The sequence below is a fragment of the Rhinopithecus bieti genome, unplaced genomic scaffold (genome assembly GCF_001698545.2).
Source record: "Rhinopithecus bieti isolate Rb0 unplaced genomic scaffold, ASM169854v2 scaffold_4600, whole genome shotgun sequence".
Classification (NCBI taxonomy): Eukaryota; Metazoa; Chordata; class Mammalia; order Primates; family Cercopithecidae; genus Rhinopithecus; species Rhinopithecus bieti.
The window spans coordinates 1622678-1638665 of NW_016804545.1; the positions used below are offsets into that span (position 1 = coordinate 1622678).

Here is a 15988-nt window from a genome sequence, read left to right on the forward strand (position 1 = left end):
AGCCTCACTGAGGGGGCCTTGGTCTAGCAGCCCTACTAAGTCTCCTGGTCCACTCACTGCCCTATTCCTCAGGAGCATGACTTCTTACCTTCTCCCCTCCTCAAACCTCCTCCTTTACCATTACCCTCTGCTAATGATCTGGGGCACTCACTGATAAGACAGGAGAAAAAAAAAGTGAACGCTCTCACCCTATCTTCTAACTCCCTGCATTCATACCCTGTCTTCCTCTTCTTACTATGGATGGAATGTCCCTGTTCAGGTCAAATACCAGACTCCTCCACCTATATCCTAAAGCCCACTCCTTCCATCAATTGTCACCGCTCACCTGAGTTATCACTTATTCCACCTGTATACGTCCTACACTGGGTCATTCCCACCAAGAGCTAATAAGCTATAATAATTCCCACCTTAAACCCCTCCCTTGACCTCATATGCCCCTTTAGCTATTGCCCCATATCTCTGCTCCCTTGTCAGGGAAAAACAAACAAAAACCTCAAAAGTAGCCTGTCCTCACTGTCTCCAATCCTCTCCTTTCATTCTCCCTTGAACTCCTTCCAGTTAGACTTTCACCCCTTTCACTCCACTGTAACAGTTTTGTCAAGGTCACCAATAACCTCCAAGGCCAAATGGACAGTTGTTTCTCAAGCCTTGATTTGCAATATCTGACATGGTTGTTCTCTCCTGGGTCTCCACTGACTTCTAGCTCTCTTCCTATACCACTGGCTTCTCCTTCTCAGTCTCCTTACCGACTCCTCATTTCTCTGACTTCAAACACTGGAAACCCTCAGACCTGTTGTAATCTCTATCAACACTCACTGTTCAAGCGATTTTGTCTAACCTCATGACCTTAAACAGCATCCATATACTGGTGATTGATATCTCCTGTGTGGACTTCTTCCCTGAGCTTCATATTTATCTGGCGGCCTTCTTGACATGTCCACCTGGTTGTGTCTCTGTGACATTCAATGTCACACATGTAAAATGGAATTCCTGATTCCCACCCACTCCCAAATCTGCTGCTCCCAGCATTTTCTCTATCTTAGGAAAAAGCAATTCCACTTTTGTGGTTGTTTGGACCAAAATGTTTGAAGTCATCCTTAAAACACATCTCTTGATACCATAGCCAATCCATCAACAAATTCTACATTATACGTGTTTTTCAATATTGTTGGATTATTCACACCTATAACTTTAAATTGCTATATAGAATCCATCAATAACAATAACTGCAAATACACAGTGCCCAGCACTATTCTAAGTGCTTTACATAAAACGTAATCTCCACAAAATCTCTGTGAGATAGGTAAGATTGCTATTCCCATTTTACAATACAAAGTGAGGCACAGAGGAACTTGCCCAAAGAGCTAGTCAGTAAAAGAGCTAAGATGAAAATCTAAGCAATTTGGTTCCAGAGTCCATGTACTTGACTACAGTGCTTTATATTTATCCTGTGCTTAAATATTTAGATTGTTTAGAAGTTTCCAGTTGCTATAAATCACGTCATTTTAGCCACCTTTGTGTACAAAGCCTTTTCCTAATTTAGAACAATTTCTTCAACATACATTCTCGGGAGCTGAATTACTCAAAAAGCACAAACATTCTTAACCCCTAAAATAGGCTAATTCTTAGTAAACATTGGCTCTTTGAAATCTGAATTTATATCCAGTTATTCAGAAACTAGGTTGTTTTTTTTTTTCTGAATAGAGAAGACCTAAAGTAGAGCTTAGAGAGCAAAGTTTGATCCTTGATTTGATCACTATGTATCCTACTCATTCAATCTTCCAGTCTTTATTTTCTTCATCTGCAAAATCAAGATAATCCCTAAATCACAACTTCCCCCAAGATGCATTAATCAGACTCTTATTTCTACGTCAAAAAGTTTGTCTTATTTCCCACAAACACTGAAACTTCAATCTATTATTGTTCCACCCTAAGAAGGTTTTGATCCATTGTATCTTTTAAAATCATAGGAAAACTGAGTCTGACTTTTAAAGTGACTTGCATATCCATATTTTACACCTCCCTTTGCTCATTCATTATTGTTTCAAGACCCTATTCTACTCACCATCTGGAAAGCTGAAGGAAAGATTACGTATTGATGTATTTGCCATGGTTTTATATCAACTATGACCACACATATTTTATTTCTCATGCTCTAAACTCAACTTTGATATCACAGATTTGGATATTGAATAGCTAATGATAAGTGAACTATGATTTTTTTTTGAGGTGGAATCTCACTCTGTTGTCAGGTTGGAGTACAGTGGTGACATCTCAGCTCACTGCAACCTCTGCCTCCCTGGTTCAAGCGATTCTCCTGCCTCAGCCTCCTGAGTAGCTGGGAATACAGGCATGCACCACCACGCCCTGATAATTTTTGTATTTTCAGTAGAGATGAGGTTTCACCATATTGGCCAGGACGGTGTCCATCTCCTGGCCTCGTAATCTGCCTGCCTCAGCCTCCCAAAGTGCTGGGATTACAGGTGTGAGTCACCGTGCCTGGCCTGATGTTATATTCTTTTTAGGCTTTTTTCCATTCAATCTTTGGATGATCCCTATACTACAATGTGGAACTCCTATGTTATATGCACCAATATATTATTTTTTAAATTTATTTTTATTTTTTTGAGATGGAGTTTCACCCTGTCGCCCAGGCTGGAGTGCAATGGCACCATCTCGACTCACTGCAACCTCCACCTCCTGGGTTCAAATGATTCTCCTGCCTCAGCCTCCTGAATAGCTGAGATTACAGTAGCTGGGAATACAGGCATGCACCACCACGCCCTGATAATTTTTGTATTTTCAGTAGAGATGAGGTTTCACCATATTGGCCAGGACGGTGTCCATCTCCTGGCCTCGTAATCTGCCTGCCTCAGCCTCCCAAAGTGCTGGGATTACAGGTGTGAGTCACCGTGCCTGGCCTGATGTTATATTCTTTTAGGCTTTTTTCCATTCAATCTTTGGATGATCCCTATACTACAATGTGGAACTCCTATGTTATATGCACCAATATATTATTTTTTAAATTTATTTTATTTTTTTGAGATGGAGTTTCACCCTGTCGCCCAGGCTGGAGTGCAATGGCACCATCTCGACTCACTGCAACCTCCACCTCCTGGGTTCAAATGATTCTCCTGCCTCAGCCTCCTGAATAGCTGAGATTACAGGCATCTGCTACCACGCCCAGCTAACTTTTGTATTTTTAGTAGAGATGGAGTTTCACCATGTTGGCCAGGCTGGTCTTGAACTCCTGACCTTGTGAGCCGCCCGCCTTGGCCTCTCAAAGTGCTGGGATTACAGGTGTGAGCCACCACGCCTGACCCCAGCATTTTATTTTTAAGAAAATTTTCACCTTACTCTAAAACTGTTATATTATCTTCTTCCCTCAGTCATAAAAAACAAATACAACTGTTCTTAGAAAGGAGAAAGTTGCAGAAGCCAAGAAGACCCCTCTCCCCTTCATTTGTTTCCTTCTCTGTATGCTGGCTAGTCTGCTGACCGTCAATTTTATTGCTGTTCCTTTCTATGCTGTCCCCTGTATCAGAAAGGCTGGAAGCCTGGGAACTATATTTCCCAGAATATACACCCAGTAAATATCTCAGTTTAGATTCCGCCAGCAACAGACAATTACAAGAGATGAAGAGGGCAGAGGGAAGCAGAAGCCATATTCTTCTACTAGTGGCAGATTTGAGAGTTTGGAGTGGCCTGTGGTGTCCTTCCACAAGTCACAGCCCCAGGGGCCACTTTCCAGAAGTTTCTGACCTGTGTGGCAATAATTCCCTAAAAGTTAGCTGCAAACCTGAGAGCTAACTATGGGCTTCCTTTGCCTTTGTTCCCTCTAGCCTTTCCAACTGTTTCATAAGCATCTGTCTGTTTTCAATACCTTCCTGCTTCAAATACCCAGAATGGTTTCTGTTTTTCTGACTGAATACTGACTGATATGTCCCATCTTTAAGACTTATATAAACCTGTGGTCAGATATCCACCTAAGCAAGATAAAACAGAACAAACAGATAAGTCTAGTTTACATGAACAGTATCAGATCCCCAAACCATAAACTGTAAAATATCTTTAACTCAAAAAGAAGCCTATATAGCGGGGTACGGTGGCTCACACCTGTAATCCCAGCACTTTGGGAGGCTGAGGTGTTCACGACCTTGAGCTCAGGAGTTCACGACCAGCTTGGGCAAGATGGCAAAACTCCATCTCTACAAAAACCACAAAAATTAGCCAGGCGTGATGGCATACACCTGTAGTCCCAGCTACTCAGAGGGCTGAGATAGGAGGATTGCTAAGCTTGGGAGGCAGAGGTTGAAGTGAGCTGAGATTGTGTCACTGCACTCTGGCCTGGGTGACAGAGTGAGACTCTGCCTCAAAAAAAAAAAAAAAAAAAGAAAGAAAGAAAGAAAAGAAAAAAGAAAAAAGAAGCCTGCTTATATGATTTTATTCCTCTAGGTCTCAGATAATTCTATATCAAATTACAGAGGCCCAATCTAAAAACCTCAATGCCAACAGCCAATATCACCAGTGTTCCAGTGTAATGCCTTGAGGATGGCTAAAGCAATAGAAACATGTCCATCCTTTATATTTTCACCTCCCTTTCACTTTAGTTCTCTTATTTGTGTATTTGTGCATATGCTTGATTTATGATTTTTGTTTATTCTTTTAAGAGCAGGTTTTTTTGGGAATGGGTCTCCATCACCTAGGAAATGTTCTAAAAATGTTGGTTAAATTAATTGTAAAATAAATATGTGGTCTTCTATTTGGCTTGATGGAGTAAACAGCAGCTCACACATATCAAATTAAGTTCGCTCAGGAAACATAAGGAAATCATCAAGCTCTTCGGTTTTCCATATGGGATAGCAGTTCCATTTTATTTTGAAAATCCTTTTTCCCCTGATGATGAATTTATGATGACATATCTCACACCTGCCTAAAGCGCATAGATTTTAGGTTGTCTCCCTAGGTAATTCTGTTGTTGCACACTAAAGCTTGAGAACCACTGCAGTAAATGAAAACAGAGCTCCTTTTCTTTGAAATCTCTATGCCAAGAGTGAAATGCACAGAATCCAAAGACTTGGGTCTCTTTTCTAGGATTCACATTTGGGAGATGATGCACAGAAAGTGAATTTTGGAGCTGAAAAGGTCCTTACAAATCATTTAATTTAAGCCTCTCATTTAGAAGATCAGCAATCATATCTAGAGTTTCTTTGGCAGTTTAGGGCAGAACAGAAATCAGAACAGAAGTATTCTGAATTTCAGTCCAATGTGTTATCTCCATGTGTCAGCAGTACTGTGGACAGGCACATGTATTAGCAGAGTTTTCTGGCTGGTAGCAGTAAAGTCTTTCCAACAGATGCAAGCATCTTGAAGAAGAGCTATCATTTTTCTAATATGCAAAAAGATGTAACATGGGCTTGTGGCAGGCAGCCCTCCCCCTCTTTCTTTCATATATCTTATTAATATACAGTGTGGAGGCTCTAATCTCAATAACAAAATACAATACAGATGCATTTTAAGAAAATTTGAATTATACAAAGTTGAAATTGCTGATACAGAAAAATATTACAAAGCTTTGCTGCATAAAATTGCAACTTCCTAAACAGCTGACAAGAACTGCAAATTCTAAAATGGGCTAGTGCAGTGAATTGCGAACCATGTTCATGGAGTGTCATGCAGAGGCGCTGCATTACATTAGTAGGATGTGACCCACACTTTTATTGATGTACTCTGGAACCTGCCTGCATGTGATTCCAGTGACCGTTTGCTATTATTTGCACAATAAACTTGTATTTAATTTAATTAATTTATTTTTGAGACAGAGTCTCACTCTGTCACCCAGGCTGGAATATGGCAGCACAATCTCAGCTCACTGCAACCTCCACCTCCTGGGTTCAAGTGATTCTTCTGCCTCAGCCTGCCGAGTAGCTGGGATTACAGGCGTGCACCGTCACGCCCGGCTAATCTTTGTATTTTTGGTAGAGACAGGGTGGGCTTCTCCATGTTGGCCAGGCTGGTCTTGAACTCCTGAGCTCAAGCGATCTGCCTGCCTCAGGCTCCCAAAGTGCTGCGATTACAGGCATGAGCCACCATGCTCAGCCTGCACTATAAACCTTTAACTCAGAAGTTATAGATAACATAACATTCTGAACCTCTAACAACTGCCATTAGTAGCTTACCATCTGTTAATTTAGTAGCGAGCACACCAGAAGGCACTAAAGAGAAGGGTGTAAAGATAAAATATGGCATTAGGGCCAAAAAAAGAAAATAACCCACACCAACAGCATCGCCCATCGAATGTTTATGTATCTGTGAAAACTAGCCTTAAATTACGAATATTTTAAACCATGTGATGTGTTCAGGAGGGCATCCCTCACAAAAAAACGCTGCTTCCCTGACTTTAAAAACTCTTCCTGTCTTTACTCCCATGCCTGAAAGACAATGTGTAAAATTGGAAGGAGCCCTACGAGTTTCCCATTTACTACCACATTTCGTGGTCCAGAAAGGGATATAATTCTCTGTTAAGTCTCCTGGAAGTCAGATCTGCTTTTGCATGTTTTTAATTCCTTTTAGCATACAGTGAGATGCATCATCATGTGTTTTTACTCCAGGCGCTAACACGGCCGGAGTTTGTCACTAAGTCACCTTCACGGGCATCTTCACAGGCCTCACCTTCATTATGTCTGCTCAACCAACTAAAAAAGAGAGCCAAGTAATCTTATTGCCCCCTTCCCAGAATGATTAGAGGATTAATGAGCTAAACAAAACACTCTCAAGCTCAGGAGAAACACTAGTCTACAAACACGGAGCATGGCAGGCTCTGTGGTCTGCGAGGGGTGACATCTGCAGATGAAGAGAACCGCACCCCCTGCAGCGCCTGATGCCGCCGCAGCCAACTCCATCGGGTCCTTGGTCTTGGTCCATCCAACCGGGGCCGAGCGCGTGCTCTGCGTGCCGATGAAGCTGGGGCACCAGAATTTCTAAATCTTAATTAGTATTTATAAAAAGCATCAAGATGCTGAGTGTGAGGAAAATTATAACTTTATTGGAGGCTTACATTTATTTCAAGGTTTGGTATTGTTTTTATTTGGAATTACATGAATGGGGGCAGGGTGGTGCGATAATCATTTCCGTGCTTAGGGCTTCTCAAGGTCACAAAGTGGTTCCAGGTTTACTATTCACTTCAAAAAAATTCACCACAAAATTCAACAATTTATTTCCAAAGGATTACTTCTTTCCAAGCAAACTGTCTTCATGAGGTACTAAATTCTTTCACCAGTACAGATTTATCAGAACACCTTGGACAGTGCTACAAATCTAAGAAGAAAATTAAGTATCATTTAGCTAGGGAGTAGCGGCTGCTTTGAGTCAAGGGCTGGTCTGACGAGGTCTAGATGAAATTTTCAGGACCACCATCTTGATGGCTTGTAGATAAGCTTTGGATCCTAGAATCTGAGGACACACAAACACACAGAAAGGGCCAGGGTTTGTCAAGGGTCCTTGGTGAGCTCTGTGACCCCTGCCGCTCGTCGTTTCTAAATATTCCCGACTTCCCTACTCTTGTGCCCTTGCTGAGACGTGTGCGTGCATACAAACAAAAGCTATATATTTCTACCCTGAGTTTCCACACGTTGGACCCCCTCCAGACACCATTCTGAATATGACACTCTGCTGCAGGGTACTAAAAATGGTTCTTTCCTCAAAATAAAACCTTTAAAGATCCCTTAGTAGCTATTTGGGGACTGGAATTCAATTTCAATTCTCCACCCTTTGGCCAGCTATAGATTCAAAATGCTTACATAAAACATTGAGAGTATGTACTTCATGACAAATTTGATTTTTCTTCTGCAACAGAAATTTGTGCTGTAGTTACCACAAACTATATTTTTACTTAGAAAATACACAAAGCAATAATGCACCTCAACAAGAGAGAACAGATCTTTCAAAATTTTATTTTATAGGTAGCTTTGATAAAAGCTTCAGATAGACCCACATACTATACAGAGTTTGTGAAATCTACACTTTCAAATCATAATATTCTCTATTTTAGGCTATTATATTTAGAAGCATGACTTCTCAAATCCTTTTATTACAAGTAGTTCTTGCACATAAATGTTATATCACAATAGCAAAAATATGTAAACTTCTGCAAACTACATAAATACTATAATATCTGCCTTGAAGTTATTCTCATTTTAAATCAGAATACACTCTAAATATTTTACATAGAAAACTCTGGTTGGTAGCCTACGTGTATGAAACATTATTTTTTCTTTCTTACTGACTTGTCTTTCATGTTGTCTACTTAGGTCTCTGAAGGAGAAAAATTCAAAATAGAACCCAGATAAAAATTTAGTTCACATGTAAGACAGATACCAGAAGGATGCCGTTAACTTTGGGAAAAATAAGAGCTATAAAATTATTCTACATGCTAAATCCAACATGCCACCAGTTGGTATGGAGGTAACTGAAGATAAGGACTGGAGTCAAGCTCACATTTCATTCTATGTGGAAGGGATTCAGCCTGCTTATCAATACAGCTTTTACTCTGATGTATAGAAACATCTGTTTTCAAACGAACACCTCTTTCTCTTTTCTTGTATAGCACAACAGATCATTGCTACAGCTCTAGTCCTAGAGTGGAAAGTCTAGGTGACCTGTGAATTGATTTCACCTTCGCTGTCCTTCGAGTCTTTAAATGCAAAGTGAAGTTGTTTAAATACACACATGCACTCCCTGACATTCTCTTTTTTTTTCTTTTTTTGAGACAGAGTCTCGCTCTGTCACCCAGACTAGAGTGCAGAGATGTGATCTTGGCTCACTCTGCAACCTCCACCTTCCAAGTTCATGATTCTCGTGTCTCAACTTCCCAAGTAGCTGGTACTACAGGCATGTGCCATCATGCCTGGCTAGTTTTTTGTATTTTTAGTAAAGTTGGTTTCACCACATTGCGCAGGCTGGCCTCAAGTGATCCACCTGCCTCAGCCTCCCAAAGTGCTGGGATTACAGGCGTGAGCCCGCGTGCCCGACCTCTCTCCTTGATTCTCCACACTGTTCTTTGGTCCTCTTATTCCTCTGCCCCTTTGCTGGGTTTTCTCTACCTGCTCCTTAAACATTGGTGTTCTCTTGGCTTCTTTTTCTCTTATGGCAGGAGTATCAGCTGGATGTTTCATAGGCACTTCAAACTTCACATTCTCTTCTCCTTGTTTTCTGCATTAAACCCTTTACTTGCTCTCCACTGTTTTTCACCATCATGAGGGAAAACGAGAAATAATGTGGGCTGGTGGGAGGCAGTCTGGGGCGGTAACCCTGTATCTGAAATACTCCAGGGATCCATGTTTCTTTCAATAGTCAGACTAAGCATTCCCCAGTCTCATCCCCAGATATCTTTGAATAAAATCAATAAAAATCAGTAAAAACAGGAAAAAAAAATATATATATATATACACACACACATGCATATATACACACATGCACAGAGGACCATACCAAGGTCTTTTTCAGGTCAGAAAAGGTTTTCACATTGACCTTTTTTGTTACTTTTAAGTATTTTTCCTCAGAATGTTCCTTTAGTTAAAAATCAGGTTTAATCTGGAGCTCTTACTGATTTTTCTTTGATTCCTACTGAACACCTACCTACTGGCCATGGTTTCTTTGAGGAAAAAAATACCATTGCTGAAGCATTTCTAAACATTGTTAATGCATGCAGAAAGGACTACATAGACTTTCCAAGCAGCTATATAAGGCGGCTCAAGTAACATTATTATTTATTTTGGTCTAAGCCCTTTCATAACGTCCTTCTAAAATACAAAGAGAATGGCTACGAAATGGTGCCAGAACCCAGAAGGCCCAGCCGGACTGACAGGAGCTCTGAGCAGTTCACAGGACAAGTAGGGACCTGCCGTACCTCTCCCGTTTCTGTGCTTTCTCTAAATGCACCAGGTTCTCTCTTTACTGCCCATGCTTTTAAACTATGAAAAACAAATTTTAAAAGAAATGTAGCAGTGATTAATGGAGACCTCAAATAACACTATACATGGGCTTTGTTAAGAAACAGGTAACTATTCTTAACAGCTCTTTTCCCAGAGGAGGCCTGGGTGGGCAGAGAGGCGTCCAGAGTTTAGGAACTGCTTTTATTGCAGACTGTGCCTTGGCTAATACTATCCTCCTCTATGTACTGGCTGCCTGTGTCACTCCTGCTGAGGACCGTGGAGGGGACGCGAGAGGGACGCCTCTCTGAGTTCTCCTGAGAGAAGCAGCAGATCATCTTCTTCATAGTGCCATACATGTCCTCGTCCTTGTAGGAGTAGATGATGGGGTTCATGACGGAGTTGAGCAGCGCCAGCAGCAGGAACCACCTTTTCACGTGCTGCACGCCACACTGCCTGCAGTTCAGACCATCGAGGAGCAGAACCACCAGGCCTGGGGTCCAGCACACCACAAATGCCCCTGCAAGGAGAGAAGAGGAAGCAACAGACGCTCAGACCTTAGGGTGCTTATTCAGGTTTTCTTCTCTCCCAGCCTTCAGTCAGTGGCATCAAGGGGCCCTCATGATTTGTTTTGACAACTGCAAGGCAAACTTCCACCTACCATCTGAGCGTTTGAGACCTGGGCTTGGTACAGGCAAATAGCTGGGAACCTCCTTGACTATCAGTCACATTTCATTTCACTTTCTTTTCTGCTTACCCAGGTCTTGTGATTATGAGAGGCTCACATTCACATTCTGCTTAGGAGGCACTGCACATGCATGATCTCTGTTAGTTCTCTGAACCACACTGGGAGGCTGTTGCACTCATTATCCACATTGGACAGACAAGAAAACCAAGGCCCAATTCTAGGGGGAGATGAGGGGAGAACTCTCTGACTCCAGGGCTCCCACACTTCACCCTACATTCTGCTGTTCTAGAAATCAGATTTTCTAAATGTGCTCTTGAAAATAAGACACAATGAGTCTATGGCATCCTCCTAGTGGTTTAACTAAGTCACCTACTCATAAATTTCATTCTTCATAAATTCATGTGGATGCTTAGTAAGCACTATATTCTTTTTGACACATTCATGGGCCATCTGCATAATCATCTGCTCTACATTTAGATTTTTTGGTCAGAAATAAATCTTTCATGATGAGATAGTTAAAAATCTACTTTTCAGACTCTGTAATTGAACATGAACAGTAGTCTGTTCTGAGTCTCTAGCCACAGGATCATACTTACCTTACCTCTAAATTTCATATTTTTCTCCTATAAGACATGGGTCCACTGTTTCCCTACTATTATCATAACCTCAGATAGCAATAACAACTAATCTTTATACAGCACTTACTATAAGCGAGGCACTGGGGCAAATGCTTTCATTGATTAACTCACAGGACCACACTATGACATTGGCATTATTATTATCCCCAGGAAACTGAGGCACAAGAGAAGTTAAGTAACTTGTCTATTATCAAATAACTCTTAAGAGACACAATTTTGAACAGAGGCCATCTTTCTCCACAGGCTGTGCTCTGGGTCACTATATGACCCGCCTCTATAGTATGATGTGGTTGCTTTTGTCGAACGTCCTTGTCATCTAAATGCACTTGCTTGTCCATTCATAAATATTCATCTGAAGCTTACAATGTGCCAGGAGCTGTACTAGACAGTGAGTGAGGTGAAGGCCATGCACTCAGGAAGCTAAAATACTAACAGAGGAGATGACAAACAAGCAAGTCTATAGATGATATCACCAACTACTCTACTGGTTAGAACTAGTTCTGCACAGCATTTCTCTTGTTGCTTTATCTTACTTCTAAGAGATATAATACTATGCAGGGCAAGTCAAGGATTATAGAGAGGCAGTGTAAGGGAGGGAAGAGGCACGAGCTTTGGGGTCAGACACATATGCACAGCTCAACCTATAAGCGACCCGAATTATGGGAATTACTTCACTTTTCTCAGCCTCCATTCCCTCCTTTATATAATAAAGCTAATAAACCCAACCATGTGAGGTGGTGGTTGTGAGGATCAGAGGTCATTGAAACTGGTACCCAACACTGTGGTGGGTTCACTGATCAGCAGTTATCATGAGGTGCTTTATTTCCACAAAAAATATCTATAGGTTTAGTAGCTAGCAAAGGGGTTGAATTCCTTATTTCATGATTACAGTTCAGCAGTGGTTCCCTTTTTTCTTCACCCTGTATTATTATTTTTGGTCTGGCTGATATATGTGAATAAAGAACTGGACTTGGAGATAAGAGATCAGAGATTTGGGTCCTAATTCTTCACTTACTGTACAACTCTGGGAGACCCATGTCATCGCCCTGGGCTCGGCTTCCTCAGCTGTAAACTAACGACTGACTTTAGGCTAGGTGTGAGCTTTTCTAGTGGTGGGGCAGAACTCGTTAGTGGCTGTGCAATCAATGTGACAGGTTCAGACTGGTGTTTTGTTTTATTTAGACTGGTTTGAAACAAATGAAAGAACTGGATGGGAAGCCAAGTTTGGAACTGCCAGCTTGAGAATTCATTTTAGTAAGTTTTTAGCCATACCACCCGATAATTGTGTCTGAGAAACAAGTCAAATTTGTTTGAGTTTTATGGAGAGTTAAAAGCCATAGTTTCACAGATCAGCAGTTTCCTACTTGGAAAAGAGTTCGGAAGCGGCTTCACCCTATTTTTCATTCATAGGAAAAAGGCTTTCCTTTTGTACATCTCAGGACAATCCGGGCAAAGGAAATGCCCTGGTCAAGGGAGGCTCTTCACCTGCTGAACAATGGTTGCTTCTCTTAAATGCCTTCATTTAGGCCGGGCGCGGTGGCTCACACTTATAATTCCAGCACTTTGGGAGGCTGAGGTGGGTGGATCACCCAGGTCAGGAGTTTGAGAACAGCCTGGCCAACATGGCGAAACTGTGTCTCTACTAAAATGCAAAAATTAGCTGGGTATAGTGGCAGGTGCCTGTAGTCCCAGCTGCCTGGAAGGCTGAGGCAGGAGGATCGTTTGAACCCAGGAGGTGGCAGTTGCAGTGAGCCGAGATCATGCCACTGCACTCCAGCCTGGGCAATAGAGCAAGACTCCATCTCCAAAAAAGTATAAAGTAAAAAAAAATATAAATACCTCCATTTACTTGAAAAGAAGGATTGCATCCAAACTCTGCCTGTTATACTCTTCCATTTGTTTTGTGTGATCTCCTGCAATAGCCCAGGAAAAGTCTGTGCTTTCTCTATGTGATGCCCTTCAGGGTTTTGAAGACAGTTAACGCTTCGTGTCTTTCTTTAGCCTTTTCTCCAGGAGACACATATTTAATTTTATCTACTCGTTCCCAGATGGGTACCTCTGGACTCATTCATATTTGTTAATGCTGAGTTTTTTTTTTTTTTTTAAGTAATCTGGGCTTCACACAAACTCTTCTTTGAACCCTGCTGGTTCCCAGCAGTCATAGTCTGAGCATTGAGGCTAAATACTCAAAAGACATTCCTTTTAGTTTCTTATGGAATTTATGCAGATTGGTAGGCAACTGTCTGATATATATTTTCAAGGATTTATCATACACACACACACACACACACACATACACACACACACATACACGCCCTCCCCTCACTTTTAAGCATTAGTCCAGTTACCTGTTTGAATGTTCCTGACATCTCCACATTCTCTATGAATTCTCCAAGACTACAGAGCTCAGGGTGTGGGGGTGTGTGGGGAGGTCTTATATTTAACTGCTGACAATACAGCAAAATCCCCCCAAAGAATGAATTGTTGGATAAACGGTGCATCTCTTCCGAGATGTGTTTGGAGAGAGATCTTGGCCTCCAGGTGGAGGAGGCTTGGAACAACTGTGTTTCCCAGGGTCACTGCCGGGGAGCATCGGCTCAAGGCAACATCTCTGAAGCACCTGTTCTCTAGTTTAGCTGCCTAGTATGTTTGGGCTGTTCTGTCAAAGAAGATTTGCCTTTTGTTGTTCACTGGAAACAGTATAAAGATAAGATCGGCAGGTTTTTATTTCTCTTCTGACACCACGGCCAGGTGATCAACCAATATTTTTGCTGGATTCCTTTGGATTCCTTCCCTCCTTCCTCCTCCATCCCTCCCTTTCTTCTTTTCCTGGCCAAAAAAAAAAAAAAAATCTTTCCTTTAACAAACCAAAGAATGACGTAATTGTGATATATGCAGCTTCATGGTCAGACACAACATACTACGGAGGGGCCCTTGAAGTCCAGAAGTACCCTCCCACTCCTCCTTCACTCTCTTTAGTAGTTAGATGCTTTATGGCCCACAGTTGAGCAGCCTAGCATAAAGACAGGAACATGGCTCTGGTGCCAGGCTGCCTGGGTTCAAATCCTGGCTCTTCCACTGATCAGTTGTGTGCCTTTGACCACATCACGTAACTTATCTGTGCTGTAGTTACCGCAGGTTTAAAATGAGGGCAGTATTAGTAACATTCCCAAGGGATTTATAAAAATTAAATGGATTAATTCATATACAATGATTAAAACAGCACCTGACATAAAATCATTGCTCAATAAAAAGTTTATAAGGTTTTAACTGAATGAATTATTTTATGTAATTCAATGAAAAGGGAAAATATGTATAATTACCATATGACAAGCAGCATCAATGTGAAGACTTATTTGGAGTGTTGGGTCATGTGATTAATTCAAAACAGAGTTTTGTGCTGGGGAGAAAACTTTCATGCTAAAAAAGTCACATCATTAAAAAATTAAAAAATCACATTAAAAAATTCACATCTAATAACATGAGAGTGGGGTTTTAGGAAAACATTGGCAATTTACTTTCATCCTTTTTTGAGTGTGTGTGTGTGTGTGCGATGCACACTTGCAAGGGGGTGTACTATATTATTCAAACAAAACTACAAAAGAAATTGTGAACTTTAAAAAATAACGCTTAAAATAATAAAAATAAGAATACCTGTTTACTTACCACCCAACTTAAAGAACTTAAAGAAACTTAAAAGAATGCTGTTGTATCTTTAGAGCCTCCTGGGTGCCCACCCCAGTAGCCCTCTCTCCTGCTGAGATAAACGTATCATACATTTTGGGCTAAACATCTTCTTGCTTTTTCTCATGGTTTTCCAATATATGGATGTAATGTTAGACATCATATTGTTTAGATTGATCTGTTTTTCAACTGTACCATGATTTACATTGATTTTGATTATCAATACATTGGAATTCACGTCTAGCATCTTATTTTGTTATTTGTTTCATTTTTTCTATGTTTCGTTTTCTTCTCCCTCTTTTTTTGTATTGAGATTTTTTTTCATTTCCTTTGGTTTCATTTTCCCCCTTCCATTGGTTTGGAAGTTATAGACTATTAAATTTTGACTTATATGTTTAACAAAGTATAAAGTTGGCCAGTGTTTGTCCTTCCTTCCCGTCAACATAAGGACCTTGGAACACTGCCACCTGGATTTTTTGGAATTATACAACTTCATATAGAAAGGACTCTTCACATCAAAGTTGGCAGCCATAGCTTTTGATGTCTGGCTTGTTTAGTTTTTCTCTCTTGACAACACAGTAACCCTCTCTTGGGAATAGCAGAGAGAATAAAAGTGTTACTCTGTTATGGGAAATACAGATCACTGCAGCTGGATGGGACCTTAAAGATTACTAGTGTTTTTCAAACTTTTGACCAAGCCAAATGGAAAAGAAAGGAACTTTTAAAATAATGCATATTCCCTGGTCCCACATCAGACCCAATAGTCAGAATCTCTGGGGTGGGACAAAGAAATATGCAGGACTAAAAAGTTCCCTGGGTGGTCATGATGCGCAGCCAGTTTTGTAACCTATTTCCCCATGCTGACCCACAATGGTTTAATCAAGCTGACTCCATAAGCAAAACCATAGATGCCATATAGACTTAGCAAAAAGCCATGGAAAAGAGAGAGGAAGCACACTTTTTTCAAATGAGAAAATAAGCATCTCTAGAGATGAATAGCTTCAACTTGCACTTGGGAAAATGTTTGAGCACATATGCAAAATAAATAC

At 41.0% G+C, this 15988-nt stretch overlaps 1 protein-coding gene across 1 annotated transcript in view; it reads right to left on the reverse strand.

The window, feature by feature from the left end:
- Positions 1-7933: 7933 nt before the first annotated feature.
- The window catches only part of LPAR3 (lysophosphatidic acid receptor 3), a 56932-nt gene continuing 48877 nt past the window's right edge, over positions 7934-15988 (reverse strand). Inside the window, 1 exon segment of the mRNA XM_017869140.1 lies at positions 7934-10449. Within this exon segment, the coding sequence (XP_017724629.1) occupies positions 10121-10449 (329 nt within the window). The 3' untranslated portion in view covers positions 7934-10120.